At 45.4% G+C, this 19702-nt stretch overlaps 1 protein-coding gene across 2 annotated transcripts; it reads right to left on the bottom strand.

The window, feature by feature from the left end:
• Positions 1–16170: 16170 nt before the first annotated feature.
• LOC121615134 (transcriptional regulator Myc-1-like) lies at positions 16171–19435 on the bottom strand. Of its 2 annotated transcripts, none has more exons than XM_041949329.1 (3): positions 19185–19435; positions 17349–17997; positions 16171–17206 (listed from the first exon to the last, which is right to left on the bottom strand). In XM_041949329.1, the coding sequence occupies exons 2-3, from the start codon at positions 17986–17988 to the stop codon at positions 16659–16661; spliced, it is 1188 nt and encodes a 395-aa protein (XP_041805263.1). In that variant the 5' UTR covers positions 17989–17997; positions 19185–19435; the 3' UTR covers positions 16171–16658. The 2 variants fall into 2 exon arrangements, with proteins under 2 accessions (XP_041805263.1, XP_041805262.1); XM_041949328.1 differs by having other exon boundaries at positions 16171–17209; positions 19185–19428.
• Positions 19436–19702: the final 267 nt, after the last annotated feature.

Below are 19702 nucleotides of genomic sequence, written 5' to 3'. Positions count from 1 at the left end.
GTGGATTGTCTCTTACCCACAAGAACAGTCCCTGTTTGGATTACAAACTTCCTTGTCTGCACCAATTTCCTGTGGAGTACCACAGGGATCCATTTTAGGCCCGGTTTTATTCTCTATTTTCGACACATCCCCTCTGACTCTGGCCCCAGATCTCTACTGGATCAGATGCATCGTGTTGTTGATGCTGGAAAACTTGGTCATATCTCAGCAGAAGTTCAGATATTCACTGGAAGCGTTTCAGAAGTAGATCCGTGATCTCAGCAAACACATTTCAAAATGGTTAAAAGTTTTGTGTTTCACAAACATATTAAAACCACAGATACTCTGCAGCTGCAGCACACTGCCTTATTTTCAGCTTTTATCATCAGAGTGAATATTAAAGATGGAAAAATGCAGCATTCAGAACAAGACGCAGCCTCATCCGGTGGACATTCAGGGTTCAGATGAGTACATGCAGCCGTGTCTGTCCTTTAAACTGACTGACTCTACATTCTGGGATGCTTGGCATGTCTTTTCAATCTCATTTATTTCTGCCCTCCTCAGCTCATTACCACCTCTAGCGTCGATCGGATCAATCACTCCTGTCTGTTCCAACCTGCAGGTGAAAATGGGGGGCATAATGTTCTCTGTTGATTGTGGAACAGTCGATGTCGCTCTCATCTCTTCCTCTCCTGCCGGTATTTTTAAATCCTTCCTGAGACTCATCGTTTCAGTTCTGCTTTTCAGCCGACACAAAGTGTTCTCTGACTACGTGATTGTTTTTATTCCGTCTGGCGTGTGTTCTGCTGATTTTGCATATTTGTCATCTTTTATTATATGAATTATTTTCGGTCTAGAATTTAAGTTTTTTGTTTTTTTTAGGAGGAAAGAAGGAGATCACACCCAACACACACACACACACACACACACACACACACAAACACACACACACAGAATATTATTTGTACTTCTCTGTTTGTGAGGACCCAAACGGACTTAAAGGGCCAGTGTGGAGAGTTTAGGAAGATCTATTGGCGGAAAAATGTAATATCATCAGAACAATAGTTAATTTTTCTGACCTTAAGATTTCTCTCTTTATATCTACAGAGGGACCAGGTCCCCTTTCACAGAGTCCGCCATGTTGCACCGCCATGTTTGTACAGTAGCCCAGAAGGGACAAACCAAACACTGACTCTATTTTCTGTTTTTACCTTACCTAAAGGCCACCGTAGCTCCTCCTACATGCTTGGAAATGGAGGGGGGAGGCGAGGGGTATTCAGTTGATGAAGTTTACGAGTTCTGCCTGAAAATGACTGAACTGCAAAATAAACAGTGATGGAAGCAGAGAGTCGGCTAAACTACTACAGGTAATAAATACTAGTGGACATTTTAATGTGGGGCTCTATGGGGACTGACATGCTTTTGGAACCAGCCTCGAGTGGCCATTTGAGGAACTGCAGTTTTTAGTGCTTCAGCGTTGGACTCAGTATTTACCCCGCGAGGTTGCTGCTGACTAAAACAATAAATACAATCGAACTGTTGGAGTCACAGACATGTGTGAGCATCCAAAATGACTCTCTGTGGGCTGTTATCTGAATTTAGGTCCAAAAGAAAAACTTAATTCTGTGCAACTAAGTCATATTGTGTCTGTAATGAACACTGCAGCCTGCAGGGGGCGCCAGCAGACACTTTAGACGGATAATAATGTGTGAAGAGACAGAAGAAAAAAATGTGTTTATCTTATCAAGATGTTTGAATACAGTCTTATCTTTATGATAAGTGTGTGGAGATTAGATAACCGAGCTGCTATAAAATGTGTGTGTGTGTGTGTGTGTGTGTGTGTGTGTGTGTGTGTGTGTGTTCCTTTTGGATTCCAGGAATAAGAATCTGTTTTTCAGGTGTGTCTCACCTGAGATCAAAGAGAGGAAGCTGTTTGACTGAACCACTGATAAATACTACTACTGCAGTGGTGGAGGAGGTGTTCAGATCCTTTACTTCAGTAGAAGTACTAATACCACACTTAGTGTAAAGAACAAGCTTATAAAACGACTCCTCCCTCAAAACAAAGTATTTCACCTGTGAAATGTAAAGAAATGTTAATGAACTTGAACAGACAAAGGCAAACAGTTGTTATGACGTGAAAATGAATATTTCAGGATGAAATGTAACAGAGTTCAAAATTCCAGCATAAAACCTGTTTGCTTTGTGTGATCAGTGTACGGTGGCCCGCAGGGACAAACACAGTCAGTAACGTCGGCTGACTCAAACCTGAGAGATATTTCGCTTTACTCACTCCAATCAGGTCAGATATTATTATCACATCCGGCAGTTTCCTTCACCTGTGGCAGTTAAAAATAAACCTGTGTGGTTTTATTATCTCACACAGGTGGATCAGCTCTCACTGACTCTCTGCACTTCCTGTCATCTGCGTCAACCAGCAACTGTCGGAGTTCATTCATTCAGCTCACGTGACGACAGCTCGTCCTCCTCCTCACTCTTGATTTTAAAGCGGTTTTATTCACAGCTAACTCACAGCTTTTACTTAAGTATCGCAGTAACTGTAGAAATATGCTGATGCAAGTACAAGTCCTGTGTTCAGAAGTTAGAATCATAATAAGTAATGAATAATAATGTCAAGGTGAGTGAATTTATATGGTGCTGGGTAGGTTGTAAACTTACCTGCTGTGGATCAATAAAGTTTTATCTTAACCTGCAACCGTACATCATGTTTAATTAGTTGATTACATTTTATATCATTAATCTAAATCTGCAAAGTAACTAAAGTTATAAAATGAATGTGGTGGTATTAAGTACAATATTTGCTTCAGAAAGGTAGTGGCGTGGAAGCAGAAAGCGGCAGAAAATGGAAGTACTGAAGTAAAGTACCTCAGAAGTGTACTGCGTACACTTAAACTGTAAGAATGCAGTTTCATCAGCTGAAAACTGGTTTTGTGCACTGAAAGTTGTTTATGTGGTCTATATATGTACTGCAGTTTGAGCTCAAATGTTTCCATATTAGCTGTTAGCATGCTAATGTGCTAATTATCACCTAACACAAAGTGCAGCTGAGGCTGATGGGAATGTCTTTAGTTCTGCAGGTGTTTGATCATAAACAGAAGTGTTGGAGAAGTCAGAGGATCACCAAAGTGAATGCAGTTCATCCTGAGGGGAACATGAACATCTGAACCACATTTATCACAATCATCCAACAGCTGTTCAGATATTTCAGTCCGGATCAAAGTGCTGGATCGACCAAGCTGATTGTTGAGACCGACAGTTGATGCACGTCGGCCTCTGCTGACTGATGTTACTGCTGGCGTGTGCTGCCCTTTAATCTCCTGAAATCATTGACTGTCACATATTACTGTGGTCCTACGTGTAGACGACAAGGCTGAATGCAACAAAGTCTGGACTCTGTGTGAAACATCATAAAACCACAATCAATCATAAAAATCTCCTTTATCCAATCATGTGTTGACAAAGTGTTGAACCTCGCTCCATCCTTGCTGTGAACCACTGAGCCTTTCCAGGATGATTCATACTCACCTGTTACCAATCAACCTGTTTACCCGTGGAATGATCCAAACAGGTGTTTTTGGAGCGTTCCACATCTTTCCCAGTCTTTAGTTGCTCCTGTCACAAGTTGTTGGAAACGTGTTGCTGCATCAGATTCAGAATCAGCAGATATTTACAGAAATCAATGAAGCTGATGAGCTCAGACATTAAGTCAAATCAAGTTTTTCCACCAAAATGGAAAAAACATGACTTCATGCAGCTGACAGACCCAGAAACGACCACTGAGTGTCTACACACTTTTGGCCATATAGTGTGTTTGTAGTGGAATGATGAACTGAACTTGTTCTCCTGAATCTCTGTCTAGTTCTGTGTGCTACATTTAAACGTTGTCAGTTTTAATCCTCACAGTCTGAAATTACACACACACACACACACACACACCTACCACCCATATAAGGAGTTTCCTTCCTCCTGGTCAGAGGGATTGATGCCAGCAGGAAGCAGGAGACGGCTCCTGTTTGACTGATAACGCCGCTTGGCATCGTGGGTAAACAGGGACACATATCCTGCCTTATCAGCGGGCAGTTAGCAGCTTTATCAGCTTAGCAGTTTGAGCTGTCAGGTGTGGAGTTTTACTTTTAGTTTTGTTGGTTAACCAGACAGCAGCTGTCGCATCAGATTACACAAAAACTAATACGACTGTTTTCTTTTCATCTTAACCTCCTGCAGCCGCGTTCCTGATGTCACAGGATGCAGAACGTGTACTGCTGACTGTTCATCCGCTGCTCATCCCCATCTCCAGCAAATCTCCTACTTTTATATCTCACTCACTTCAGTGGCACTGTTTCTTTTTTTAAATGCAGATGTATGACCTCCTTACATTGTGCAGGTGTCTGTGAACGGAAGGAGTCTGCAGACAGCAGGAGTCTGTGGACGGAAGGAGTCTGTGGACGGCAGGAGTCTGCGGACGGCAGGAGTCTGCGGACGGAAGGAGTCTACAGACGGCAGGAGTCTGCGGGCGGCAGGAGTCTGCAGACTGCAGGAGTCTCTGGACGGCAGGAGTCTGCGGACGGCAGGAGTCTGCGGGCGGAAGGAGTCTGTGGACGGAAGGAGTCTGCAGACGGCAGGAGTCTGCGGGTGGCAGGAGTCTGCAGACGGCAGGAGTCTGCGGGTGGCAGGAGTCTGTGGACGGCAGGAGTCTGCGGGTGGCAGGAGTCTGTGGACAGCAGGAGTCTGCAGGTGGCAGGAGTCTGTGGACGGAAGGAGTCTGCAGACAGCAGGAGTCTGCGGGTGGCAGGAGTCTGTGGACGGAAGGAGTCTGCGGGTGGCAGGAGTCTGTGGACGGCAGGGGTCTGTGGACGGAAGGAGTCTGCGGGTGGCAGGAGTCTGTGGACGGCAGGAGTCTGTGGACGGAAGTAGTCTGCAGACAGCAGGAGTCTGCAGACAGCGGGAGTCTGTGGACAGCAGGAGTCTGCGGGTGGCAGGAGTCTGCGGGTGGCAGGAGTCTGTGGACAGCAGGAGTCTGCGGGTGGCAGGAGTCTGTGGATGGAAGGAGTCTGCAGACAGCAGGAGTCTGCGGGTGGCAGGAGTCTGTGGACGGAAGGAGTCTGCGGGTGGCAGGAGTCTGTGGACGGCAGGAGTCTGTGGACGGCAGGGGTCTGTGGACGGAAGGAGTCTGTGGACGGAAGTAGTCTGCAGACAGCAGGAGTCTGCAGACAGCGGGAGTCTGTGGACAGCAGGAGTCTGTGGACGGCAGGAGTCTGCGGGTGGCAGGAGTCTGTGGACAGAAGGAGTCTGCAGACAGCAGGAGTCTGCAGACAGCAGGAGTCTGCAGACGGAAGGAGTGAGAAGTTACTAACTGCAGCATTTCAGACTGATCAGCAAATGCTGAAAATGCTTTTAATGTGAAGCTGCTGCAGCAGGAAATGCTGAGTTTGTATTGGCAGCAACTTAATACAGCATTTTTTCAGGGAATGTGACCACAGACCCAGTTAGTAATCCTGTAAACACATAAATATTGCAGTACTTCCATCAGTGGTCCACAGTTTCACTCATTCAGCAACAGAAAGAAACTTAACAGACTTTTATCTAAATGAAAATCTTTGACATTGATAACTTTAAGTTATTTTCCTGTAACATCAGATGTTTGATTTGCTGCTTTTCCTCTGAATGATCTGAATGTGTTTGTAATAATGTGGAGCTTTGGACTAAACAAACACTGTGAAGGCGTCACTTTGGCCTCATCGTCACCACATTTCTCACTATTTTCACAATGTTTCCAAACCGATCGATCGATTAATGGAGGAAATAATCAGCTGATTGATCCAGAATGAAAAGAATCATTAGTTCAAATGAAGCTCAACCAGCTCCAACAGTAAAATCCTGCTTTGACATGAACGACTGAGTCACAGTAATCTGATGAGATCAGACAGAACAGGAGAACAGGAGAACAGATAGAACAGGAGAACAGGAGAACAGACAGAACATGACAACAGGAGAACAGGAGAACAGCAGAACAGGAGAACAGTAGAACAGTAGAACAGTGGAACAGTAGAACAGATAGAACAGTAGAACAGACAGAACATGAGAACAGCAGAACAGCAGAACAGCAGAACAGGAGAACATGAGAACATGAGAACAGGAGAACAGTGGAACAGTATAACAGGAGAACAGTAGAACAGTAGAACAGTGGAACAGGAGAACAGTAAAACAGTAGAACAGTAGAACAGGAGAACAGTAGAACAGATAGAACAGTAGAACAGACAGAACATGAGAACAGGAGAACAGGAGAACAGCAGAACAGCAGAACAGGAGAACAGGAGAACAGGAGAACAGTGGAACAGTATAACAGGAGAACAGTAGAACAGTAGAACAGTGGAACAGGAGAACAGTAGAACAGGAGAACAGTAGAACAGATAGAACAGTAGAACAGACAGAACAGGAGAACAGGAGAACAGGAGAACAGCAGAACAGCAGAACAGGAGAACATGAGAACAGGAGAACAGGAGAACAGTGGAACAGTATAACAGGAGAACAGTAGAACAGTAGAACAGTGGAACAGGAGAACAGTAAAACAGTAGAACAGTAGAACAGGAGAACAGTAGAACAGATAGAACTGGAGAACAGACAGAACATGAGAACAGGAGAACAGCAGAACAACAGAACAGCAGAACAGGAGAACAGGAGAACAGTGGAACAGTATAACAGGAGAACAGTAGAACAGTAGAACAGTGGAACAGGAGAACAGTAGAACAGTAGAACAGTAGAACAGAAGAACAGATAGAACATGAGAACCGTTGAACAGGAGAACAGTGGAACAGTGGAACAGTGGAACAGCAGAACAGTAGAACAGGAGAACAGGAGAACAGATAGAACAGGAGAACAGTGGAACAGTAGAACAGGAGAACAGTGGAACAGTAGAACAGGAGAACAGATAGAACAGCAGAACAGTAGAACAGAAGAACAGATAGAACAGCAGAACAGTAGAACAGGACAACAGGAGAACAGTAGAACAGGAGAACAGTAGAACAGAAGAACAGATAGAACATGAGAACCGTTGAACAGGAGAACAGTGGAACAGTGGAACAGCAGAACAGTAGAACAGGAGAACAGGAGAACAGTGGAACAGTAGAACAGGAGAACAGATAGAACAGCAGAACAGTAGAACAGGACAACAGGAGAACAGGAGAACAGTAGAACAGGAGAACAGTAGAACAGAAGAACAGATAGAACAGCAGAACAGTAGAACAGAAGAACAGATAGAACAGCAGAACAGTAGAACAGGACAACAGGAGAACAGTAGAACAGGAGAACAGTAGAACAGAAGAACAGTAGAACAGCAGAACAGTAGAACAGGACAACAGGAGAACAGTCACAGGGACATTTTACTGCACTCAGTACTTTGACTTGAATACTTCAGGTACATTTTCCTTGTACTGACACTGATGGCAGGACAAAGTGTTTGTATAAAACATGAAGGTGACAGATAATCTGACGAACGGCTGCAGGAAACAGTTGTCAGATGTCTCACCTGAGCTGTGAAAGGTCTGAATAACCGGAGTGGATGTCAGAAACCACAGCAGATGAAGCTTCTCTCAAAGGCTGCCTGCAGTTCTTAGAAAAACTCAGGTGGTGCGTTTGAAGCTCAGGAAACACTGCAGTATTTTTAGCCATTGTTTGATGTAGTTTTACAGAAAATCTCTGACCTGGCTTTCACTTTCTCTCTCTTCACGTCTCTGCTGTCATGAGCGGAAAAACCACCTCCAGTGATGAAGAGCGGTGAGAGTAGGGACGAAGGTTTGTCGCTTTTAAACAACAAGGCCAAACAAAGTGCTGTAAGAAAGACGATAAAACCAACAAAAGGAATATGAAACTAAACTGGAACTTTTCATTCCACTAAAAATCCTGATGCTTCATATGAACCCTGAGGGTGAATAACCTGGCTGATTCTCAGTGGATCTTCTTGTCTTGTGATCGGTTTGAACACTTTAAAGAATGAAAATGTTAAAAATGTGAGTCTTTAGTAAAAACAATGATCTGCTCGGTGCTGCAGACGTTCTTCAGTTGCTGCACTTCAAAGAAAATCTTGATGTGTATGACTTCCGTCATTCGTTTGGTTAACCCTGTGCTGCACCCTTTGACCTCGTTCAGGTCTTCAGGTAGACCAGGACCTTCACGCAGGAGTGTAAATGTCTTTTGTAACTGAAGTAACGTAGCTAATGTACTTATTTTAGTAGTTTTGGTGTTTAAAGCAAAGTATCAGTGTTTCACAACGTTAATCTCGAGTTTATCGTCACTCTCTGCAAACTTTACTTTGAAAGTCTAAGCGGACGTTTCTGACTGAACGTTAGAAAATTATTAATAACCACAAAAGTTTGACTGCTGTTTTTAGACAGTGAACTACCCACAGACACTCAACTGTCCTGCTGTTTTTACAGACAGTGAACTACCCACAGACACTCAACTGTCCTGCTGTTTTTACAGACAGTGAACTAACCACAGACACTAATCTCACTCATGGACTCCAGCTGTGGTGTTTCACTCATGGTGGTCTGGGGGCTTCTGGGAAATGGTGTTCGTTTCACCAATCACTTTTCTTTCCATCAGAATAACCAAAGTAACATATTTAACAGAGCCGAGTGACGTGTCCACGAACAAACCAGTGAGCGTGTAAACAAACTGTTGTGAGAAGTTGTAGAAGAAGAGCTGGAGTGAAGAAGTTTGTATTCACACACAGGAGAAGTGATGAAGATCTCAAACAGAGCAGAGACAGTTAAAGTGATGCTTTGACCGCCTCAGTGAGCATCAAAGCGCTGAGAGGAGGTGCTGAAACAGTGTGATGGAGCGTGGAGAGCAGAGGGAGACACCCATGACTCACAGTTTACTCACACATGATTTATGACACATTCATTATTTCCAAATTTAACAGCACGTTTCTTTTTTTTTTTCCTTTGTTCGATTGTTGCCTCAGAGGGAAAATTCCCCTCACAAATCTCCGTCTGTGACATTTTCTGTCAGCCGATGTTTGATCTCTGACGGCCTCAGACACGGCATACATTGATGCTCAAGTTCTGTACTGAAGTACATTTTTGTGGTACTTGTGTTTTTCTTGAGAGTTTCAGTTTACTTTGTACTTTTAATTTTTAACACTACATTTATTTGACAACTTTAGTTCTTTGCAAATTCAGATTAATATACAAAATAAAACCACCAATAAATGATGATTTATTATAGAAGAAAAGAAAATGAACACATTAATGTATCAATCATTATGACAGGATGATAAAATATATAATATTCTACCTTTGCTACTTTAAGTATATTTTGAAGTTGTACTTGATAGGTCATGTTTTGAATGCAGTATTTCTACTACGTGGTATGACTACTTTAAAGGATAACGTTCGTTTTTTACAACCTGGACCTTATTTGTAGCATTAAATACGACCATTTACTCCCCCAGACAACTTTGGTGGCAAAACTCGTTCATATTCCAATATTTAGTTCTGATATGCTGGTGCTATTCCCCTCTGAGCCCGTGGTGGCATGTTATCAACATCCGGCGTCTCTAGACAACTACCTCTGACGTGGATGATGTCATTACCGAACGCCGGGCGCTGCGAGCAGCCAGCCACAACACGGCTGACTCTGCGGCGGTCGGCTACGAATACGCAATAACGAACCACAGCTGTGCCAAACTACAGCTAAACTAGCCGACCGCCGGCTCAGAGGGGAATAGCACCAGCATATCAGAACTAAATATTGGAATATGAACGAGTTTCTGCAGATTATGCGTTATATAGAGGCTGCGCATGGATGCCCCGAGTACTCGCATTATACGGATATACGCGCCGCTCCTCTGGGGCTAATTTCTTCAAAACGACTCCAAATGCCACCAAAGTTGTCTGGGTGAGTAAATGGTCGTATTTAATGCTAGAAATAAGGTCCAGGTTGTAAAAAACAAAGTTATCCTTTAACTTCAGTGAATGATCTGAGTTTTTTGCTGCCTCTTCGCAGCTCCTCCAGGTTTTCAGTCACTTCGTCACCAGCGATGAAGGTTCGTTCTGGCAGACGCTGTTGAAAGCTTCACCTTTGAGGGGACTCACATGATCTTGTATTTTTTAAAGGGCCTCATGAAACAACAGGATTTAAAGTATTTTCTTCCTGTTTTCACTCAGCAGCTTCAGGCTCGCTCGGCTCCTCTCTGCGAACCACAACAACAGAAACTCGATCGTGTCATGAAACAGCTGCAGCGTCTCTGGAAAGTGAGCGCTGTCCTGTGGTCTGCTGCCGGTCCGCAGACAGAAAGGTTTCATTTTCCGTCAGCGTCGGGGGGAAGTCGACGCTCAGGAAGCCCCCTGCAGATGCACTGAGGGGGCAGGGTGGTGTTCAGGGGGGGGTTAGCGTCATGGCGTCCCATGGGGGCTCAGCAGGATAGATGGGGGGAGTACAGGCTGGCGCCAAAGCACAACACGGGTGGAGTAAAGGCCATTTTCAGTTTGAGCTGGAGGCCCTGAGCTGCTGTTTGAAGGCTTTTTCAGCTTCTGTGGCTCATGTGTGAAAGTGAGGACACGTCAGTGGAGCACAGTCTGCAGGCGCCCACAGTCCTGAAAGAGAGGTGAGAACACCTGCCGGAGGCGACGGTGCATGGTGGGAAGTGAAGAGAAACTAACTGCAGTTACATGAAGTTAAGGCATGCACAGGTTTTATTTAAAGTTTTGATGGTGGAGCGAGCTGGAACTGTTTCTCTGATCTATGAACTTTCCATCGTTCACTGGCTGTAGCTCCTCAGATGTCAGGATTTGCCTTTTTGCAGATGCAGATGTTAAGCATGCTAACGGCTGAGGCTGATGTGAGCGTCAGGAGTTCTGCAGGTATTTGCTCATGAGCCAAAGCGCTGGACACATGTTGACCTGATGATGGCGCTGTTGAGTGTTTCAGTCTGGACAAGGCGCTGGATCGACTAACGAACCAGCCGTCAAACACAGATCAGTGACGCTCGTTTGAAACTGTCTGAATGAATAATGAAACGAATCCGTCTATGTGATCTCGATAACGTAGAATTCATCTGCTGTAAACCAAACATTTTATTATTCGGACTTTGTTAAACTCGTGATCAGATTTAAAGCATGAAATAAGACCTTGAAATTGATAAAAATGATGAAACGCAGCGTGTGAAAGTGTTTGAAGGAGAGACGTGAGTCCTCTCTGCTCACAGCTGGCAGCAGCTGCAGCTTTCTCTGGGACTTCTGAAACTGAATAAAAACCTGATCCGTGGGAGGCTGAACCGAAGCGAGCTGGCATGAAGCTGCCCCCTTTCTGTGGCTCCCACACGCTTCACGCTGCCTGTGCTCTGCAGACTGTTCAACGACGCGACAGCCGGCCTTCTTCCACCTCAGGCTGAGACGAGAAGACTGGATCAGTGGGATCCCGCTGGCCGAGCTCAGCGCTGAAAACACACTTTAAACTCCTGACGGAGGCTTTGGGATTGCTTCCTCAGCTTCAGTCTTCAGCGCCGAACGTGGAGGAAAACTTTGACCTGTTTGAATCTCAGAGCTCGTCGACCGTTGAAGGTTGCAGGTCACACAGTTCAGTAAATTATAAAACACCGGTGGAGGGAAATTCAGAACCAGAATGAAAGTGAAACAAAACACACTTTACCAAAATGTTCAGGCTGAATTTATTTACAGGAAATGAAGCAGCCAAACAGGATCCTGGTTTTACTCCTCAGACGTGATGCTGATGCAGCGACTCGTCAATTGGGTTGATTTGTAATCACAGGATGTTTGCTGCTTTATTAGCTCTTTGAGAGGGGGCATGATTACGCTGAGTTATTGTATTGTTTAGTGCTCATCGTTGAGTTTTAAGGTGTGAACAGATGTCAGGTGTCTCGTGTGCTTTTGTTTATTCTTTGAAGTTCTGTGAAGACATTGCATGGACATCAGGAACAGAAGCTACTGAAGCTACTGAAGCTAATGAAGAACTAAAGCTCTGCTACTCCTGCCACCTGAGATCACCTGCACAGGTAACCCCTCAAACAGATCAATCACCTGGTCCTAAGTATAACCTTAATGTCACCACATCATCACGTGAGTGCGCAGCAGATCACCTGACCCAGGTGGACATGGACGCTCTCATGGTCCCCTTTGAATGGACATGGAGTCTCCTGCAGTTATTCTACTCAGACTGACAGAATATATCCAAACTGCATCCTGTGAACTCTAAATTATCTTAATTAACATCACATCGTTAAGATCCAACGAGCTTTTGATTCATGATCTAATCCTCCACCTGTGAAACACAGACAAAGCACAGCTCTCAGGAGTAAAAACATTTAATCTCAGACTACTTTTTCATCTCAGCCTTCGTCCTCTGAGGAGCTCTGGTGTCCTTGTCCCTTCAATATAACACAAAGTTCACATGTTTTCATGCTGTTGTCCTCTATCGTCCCCCTGGAGTCTGCTCACAACGCCTGCATGAGCTGGAAAACATGTTGTGAGCATGTGCCGGTTCTCTAATCACAGCTACACAGTGTGTGGACCTCAGTCACAAACAAACACCTGTTTAGACTTCAAACGGTGAGATCAGGAGGACTTATACTTTACATTATTTTTGAGTCTAAAGAGAGGAAACATGCAGGAAAGTCCCACGTTTTTCCCACGCTATGTGACACACCTGCTCATGTAAAGTCAGATCTCCTGTCAGCAATAACTTGTGTTATTTTAGTCTTTTCAGGCACTGTTTCCTGGACCAAACCACCGTTATGCAGATCACAACTCTTTAACCAGTTTGAACTGTGGAAATCCCCCTGATCTCTGTGGATCTGCCTCCACAGACACAGGTCCACAGACCTCCAGCCAGAGCTCCCAGGAAACCAGTGACTGATGTGATTAGACAGCAGTTTCCATTAATCTCACACCTTTAAACACTTTCACAGCAGCCCAGTTAAACCATTTACAGAACGAAACATGTAAACTGTCAGTGACACGCCTGCAGACCACCAAAACCTCCCAAGGAAGCCTGTAAAGGAAGCAGTTGTCAGTGAACATCTGCTGATATGTTCAGTGTCGATAATTTGTGACTCTCCAGATATGTTGATTCATACTTCCTCTTTGCGTTAATAAAACATTGAATCTTTCTAAATATATTAGTTGTTGCTTATTATTAACTTTCTAGGAGGCAGGTTTGCTGTGACCAGGTTTGCATCAAAGTGCTGGAAACCCCCTTTTCTCTGCAGGACCAGTGGCGTGCACAGACTTTTCGAAGGGCAGGGGCGAAAAGGACTTCACTTGAGCATGCGTTTTGGCGTCCAAGAGGGCACTTTAGCACGCGTTTTGGCACCCAAGAGGGCACTTTAATGCGCCAGCCCAGTCATCCACAAGTCTCACAGACAGCTTCATCTGAGGCGGACTGAGGTTACGGGACATTCAAAACCCTCTGAAGGATCTCCAGAACTAATGATCAGCCTCTGACTCGTAGAGATGGCTCAATGAGAATCTTTGTCATCTCCTCTATCTGTCCCACATGACCTGAACACAGCATGACGGGAGCCGATGCATGAGGTGACTGAGAGCTCTGGAACCAGGTCTGAAAATCTTGTCACCAGAATCCTCAGCAATCCTCCATCTCTTAAGGAACATTTGTAAAACCTCTGAAGGATCTCAGCAACCTCACAGTCAGCGTTCACCTCTCAGAACCTCCAAAAGTACATTTAAGACACAGTCAGACCTTCCAGAAACTCCTTAGAGACCCCGCCTCCTCCTAAAGGTTATTTTAACTCCTCAGACCCAAACTCCCAGAACCTGTTCAGGGAGACCAACACAAATAATAGACGTAATGTATAAAACCTGGTGTGTATAAACCAGGTTCAGAAAGTCCTGGGTGACCCCTGGCTCCTCCTTAACGTCATTTAAGAGCCACTCAAGAACGTCTTCAGGAGACTAAACCTGTTCAGGAACAATTAAAAAGCCTCTGAAGGACCTCAAGAACCTCCAAGGCACTTCTGGAACATCCGAAAGGATATCTGACACACACCTAAGAGCCCCCCACCACTCAAAGTAATTCAAAAGCTGCTCACAAACACGCAGGTTAAAAACCTCCATCTCCTCCGAAAAGACATTTTAAAGCTCCTGAAGTTCTTCCAGATCCTCCTCAGGGCCTCCCAGTCCCAGTCCCAGTCCCGAAGAATTCCCAGTGAACTTCCTCACTGACTGTGGGCATCTGTGTGGAGACCCCCCGCGCACACACACACACACACACACACACACACACACACACACACACACACACCTAAAATGCAGACTCACTTGTATTTCTACTACTTTCACCTTCCTTTGTGGCTGATCATTGAAACTCTGAGGCTTTGTAAATGCATTTTTAGTGCATGAATGTGTTGGATGCAGATCAGCGCTGATGCTTCGTGAATGATTTCCTCTCTGAAAACATGAACAAACACTGAGTGGACAGATTTATTTCCTGTGATTCATGTTTTCTGTCTGTGGGATAACGTTCACAGCCTGCAGGGACTCAGAAAAACTGCAGTGTTGTTTGGTGTCAGAACAGTTTGGATAGAGTCACACAGCGGGAATACAACACCGCTGTGTGTGTATGTGTGTGTGTGTGTGTGTGTGTGTGTGCGTGTGTTCATCACAGTGAAAGTGCAGCAGTCAGCCTCCTGATTTGTGAGCAGCAGGTGTGAATCACCCCATCAGACACCTGAATTATGAAGATTTTACAGTGTTTGCTCAACATCGTCCATAAATTCTTCAGAATAATAGTGAGAATTATTGATATTTCAGAAAGTGATGCTCTTTCACACCTTTTTATGTTGCGTCTCGTGATCATTGAGTTACTCCACAGGACGTCTGCTGGTGTAAGAAAATAATGGAGGAGGTTCATGTGTCCATTACCGTCTGTCCTCCCTTTTCGCAGTCCTTTTCGCCTTGACGTGGGGACCAGGGAGAGTCATTCTTACCTCAGGTGATCACGTGCGAGTGCATCCTGTTATAAACTGTTGATTAGAGCTATGTTTGAGAGAGGACACCTGCCAGCCAATCAGAGAGGAGCTTTTTTCTGTGGCAGTGGTGTAAATGGGACCTAATGTTTCTCTGTAATGAATGACACAGCCAGGAGACTAATTAAATACTGAATCCGTTAGCAGCTTAACAAATAAAGCACGAGAAGAAAACAACCTCAGTGATGTGACGCCATGAGCAGCATTTAGAAAAAAATGAAAATGAAGAGGCACAGATAACGAAGGAAACTGTTTCCAGGGGACGCTAAAACGTGACAACAAGGGAACAGTTTCTGTGGTCTCAGCAGCCGGCAGCGTTTCTGTATCTGCTGCTTCACATACGCTAAACTATGTCTATGACAGACTGACTGGTCGCTTGGGCAACGTGCATCTCTCTAATATCTACATCCTTTCCATATCTCTATCACGGTGAGGATAACCCCGACCCTCACCGTGACCCTGACCCTCATCCTGAGCCTGACCCCTGACGTTTTGTAACTGTGCTGCATTTTAAAAGATTGTCAGTGAAATTTGGGGACTTGAGGTTCTGTTGAGTTCAGGTTTTTAAGATGAAGGTCTAAATAAGATCCAGTTCTCTTATTATGAGTTTGTGACCTTTGACCTCCTTGATGTGTCTTTGCTGATTCAGGAAATAAAGATTATTCTTGTGCTATTCTTATTGTCCAGTTAGTTGTGGCCCTGTGGAGCGTTGTGGGATGTGAAGTCCCAGAGTGCATCATGGGAGTGGAGGTGCTCATGTTTACTGACCGGGGCTCAACTTTCACCTGGTTTGTGAGTTCAGTGTGGGAATCACAGCGTGACGACAGCAGCTTCAGTCTGCCGCTCCGGATGTTCACCGACGATCAAACTACCGAGGGTCGACCCATCTCTGAACCCAGAACCAGATCCGATCTGTGACATATCTGACTGATGGAAGTGTCCCACGAGACAACAAGCTGTCCTCGTTTCCAACCACTTCCACTGAATGCACACCTGTAAAGAGTGTGGTCTGACATCAGTATGTCAGTATGAGTGTAAGGCAACACTCAAGGCATGACATGAACGAATAGAATAGAAATCATTTTACAACAGTCTGGTTTCCTTCAAATGTGCAATTTTCATGTGAAGAAACAAATTTTACACCATTTTAACACTGACAGGATGTCCACTGTATGAAGGGCTTTTATTTTGAAGAGCTTGCAGTGCCTCTGATGCACTTCCTGTCATCCAGCTGATTTTATAGAGAAGCAGCTGATGAAGGAAAATATAAAAATAAAAACTATTTGAACTGAAACATATAAGAAGAAATCCACACTTTAGGGAGTAAGTGCTGATTAAATAAGATTAAATTATTGATCGCTTTCAGTTAAAGTCATGTGACACAACCAGTCAGATGCTGAACCAGACATCTGACTTTTGAACAAAACATTAAGAAAAACAAGTTTAAATGAAAACGTGCAGAAGCTGTCAATAAAAATAACACAGATACAGACAGACACAGGTTGACTGATTGCAGACCAGCAGCCACTTCCTGTTTACGTTACTCATCATTCTGGTGCTTAACACACCAAACAATTCAGCTTGACTCTGATTGGATGTTGGCTGCAGTCCAGATGTTCTGAATTCAGTCTCTGACATGAAAACTATTACACAGTTAATGTAAAGTCCTCAGCTGCTCCAGTCTGTGTTTCAGCTCTCTGCTCCTCTTCCTCAGCTCGTCCTTCATCCTCAGCAGCCTCCTCTCGTCCTCTCGGATCTTCGCGATGAACTCGGTCGCCTTTTTCAGGATCAGCACCTTCGCCGCCTTGTCATTGTTGGCCAGCGCCGGGATTTCGTCCCTCAGAGCCAAGAAGCTCATCTTCAGCTCGTTCCTGCGCTGCCTCTCCAGCACGTTGTGAGTCCTGCGTTTGTCCTCGTCCTCTCCGTCGGACCGCGGACTCCAGCACCTGCGGCCGCCGCTCTGCCTCGCCGCCGCCGGGCATCTGCTCTCCGACTTCATCCGCTTCCCAGCAGGCTGTTGGCGCGTCGCTGAAGGCTGCTGGGCGGCGTAGTTGTGCTGATGGATGTTGATGTGAGAGCGTTTCAGCACCAGCGGGGAGGCGTCCGGTCTGCTGCTGGTGTCTGATCGCCGAGACGCCTTTCGCCTGTCCACCGTCACCACATCGACCTCTTCATCCTCGTCATTCTCCTCCTCTTCTTCTTCTTCTGGGGGAAAGAAGGAACACCTGGTGTCAGTGTTTTCTACCTCAGTGACTGAGAGGCAGAAATAAAAGGCAGTTGTGTTTTGTTCAAACGTTTCTTATTAAGCTCTGGGGTGTAATGAACATTATCCGTTAACAGTCACCTGATTCACTGCTGCTGCTGAGCGGCGGTGAGTCCACGCACAGTTCTGCTGTCGCCTCCATCGCTGCTCCATCACGACTCCTCTCGCTCGGCGAGCTGTGCGGAAACACCACAGAGGGGTCGATGCAGTCTGTCGCCGCCGTGTGGAGGTCCTGCAGGTACCCCGTGTTCACCTGAGAGCTGCCCACCTGCTGGTCCGCCGCTCTGTCTGCGGCGCCGTTTGTGCCGTCGGTCGCGGAGGAGTCGCAACGGGACCGGAGCGAGGCCAGCCTCTCGGACACCACCTTCTCCAGCTTGGTGGCGGCCGCGAAGCTGCTGCTCCACATGCAGTCCTGGATGATGAAGGACTGGAGGAAGGCCTCGGAGGGGTTGCAGTCCTCGTCCAGCAGGTCTGACACCGCCTCCAGGTGTTCAGAGGCGGACAGCGGGACGCCGGACAGGGAGGGTCTCCGGCTGGGGGAGAGGGGAGGCGTCGGCAGCAGCTCGAACTTCTTCCAGATGTCCTCGCCGGGGCCTGGGAGGAGCTGGCTGCGAGGAGGCAGGTAGAAGTCCTCTTCCTCGCCATCCAGGAGGAAGTAGGGCTGAATCGTGTCATAGTCATAATCATAGTTCCTGTTGGACGTGGTTAACACCGGCGGCATCACGGCTGCCTGTGACCAAACAGACAGACTGAAATTAGCATAACGGATATCATTGATCATCTGGATTTCAAAGAGTATGTGCATAAAGGGAGACGGCCTGCAGCTGCCACCCTCCAAGTTCCTCTGTGAATATTTAGGGGGGGTAGTCATAGCAATGACACAGAGCAAAAAGCATCCTCAAGTTATTCTAATGGACCACAGAGCAACATGAACCCCACAGCAGACCTTATTTTAACTATATAACTTGAAAGCTCTGACAATAAAACTCGACATGAGGCACAAACACCACAGCACGACAGACTTTAGTGTAAAATAACTAAAGGTTACCTGTTCTGATGCTGTACAAAAGAGAAGTGTTAGATATCCATGAGTAGTTAGTCATAAGAACAAAGTCACTGCCAGTTTAAAGTGTGATGTTCACGTCCTCTGTGGGCTGGAGATAAAAACCAAAATCCATTAAAAATGAGGGAGTTTAACGTTCTGTAAATGGGCGTTTTGTCATTTTAAAGTGTGACTCAGAGTCCTGCCTTTATGGGGACATTTCTCTTATTTGGGGTGTAAATAACCCAGAAACCCTTTAAAAAGGATTGAGCTTTATTCAGAACAGAGACTCTGTACTGGGTGTTGTTATGATGCGCTTCATAAAATGTCAGGTGTTTACAGGCAGGACTGGCTCACACAGTTCACCTGTAACACATTCACACAAAACTCATCCAAAAAACTGTCCATCAAAGTTAACACATAAAATATGAAGAGTATTTATCAATAGGTAACACTGTACAATGTGTTTGAGGATGGATTTAAGATCAGATTCACGACCAGCCTTCAGTTACTGTCACAGCTCAGATCACAGCTGTTACCTGTGACCGTAAGTACGGGCAAATTCGGCAGTCACACAAAACTTAACGCAAAAAACAGTAAGTTCAGGATTCTTTGGTTTAAAATTTAAGGATAAAAGTATTAAATTTGACTCGAATACAAAAAATCATTATCAATAAAGGACAGTCTTCACTCCGGCATATAAAAAACAACTGAAGAGCACTTCCCGTGTTCCAAATATGACTAATACAGAAGTTTTGATTGTGGTAAACATACTGAGATTGTTCCGTCGCATTCAGTGAAAAAAAGGCTGACTCAGGTAGTGACAGGTGAGGTGTTGCTGCTCTGCAGGTACACTAGCTTCTACTCAAACTCACCGTTATGACTCCCAGAATAAACTTGACGGGGCCGATGTGAAAACTGAGAGAAATGCAGATGTCCCGGTGAGTGGAGGCGTTTTAATCCAGCAGAACCCGGCCGTGAAAAATATCCCCGCTGTGAATCAATAATCGATACAACTCATCTATCAAGCAGCAATCTGTACGATCCGCTGCTTTTCTGCGCGTGACTCACCGTTACTGTCCGCGGGACATTTAATACCCCCGGTCCGGCCTTTTTTCCCCTCATCCGCCTACGTCACAGTTTTCGTGCCAAGAGTGAGCTACGTAGTAAATTACAACGACTCGCGAGCGTGTTAGTGGCAGCGGGAAAAACAATTAAACACGTGTTCCCATAGCAACAGATAACTTTATCAAAGAAAATGCGTCCGAACGGAGCAGGAGGGTGTGTTAACTATGGGAACTATTTTACTCCGCGGATGTGGAGTGAAGCGGTGATGTCAGAGGGTGGTCTGTGAGCAGTAAGTGATGCAGAGCTCAAAGTTCCGGGAATTCAG

The sequence above is a fragment of the Chelmon rostratus genome, chromosome 12 (assembly GCF_017976325.1).
Source record: "Chelmon rostratus isolate fCheRos1 chromosome 12, fCheRos1.pri, whole genome shotgun sequence".
NCBI lineage: Eukaryota > Metazoa > Chordata > Actinopteri > Chaetodontiformes > Chaetodontidae > Chelmon > Chelmon rostratus.
Note: the sequence above shows the minus strand (reverse complement) of the source record. Positions and strands in the feature narration are given on the sequence as shown.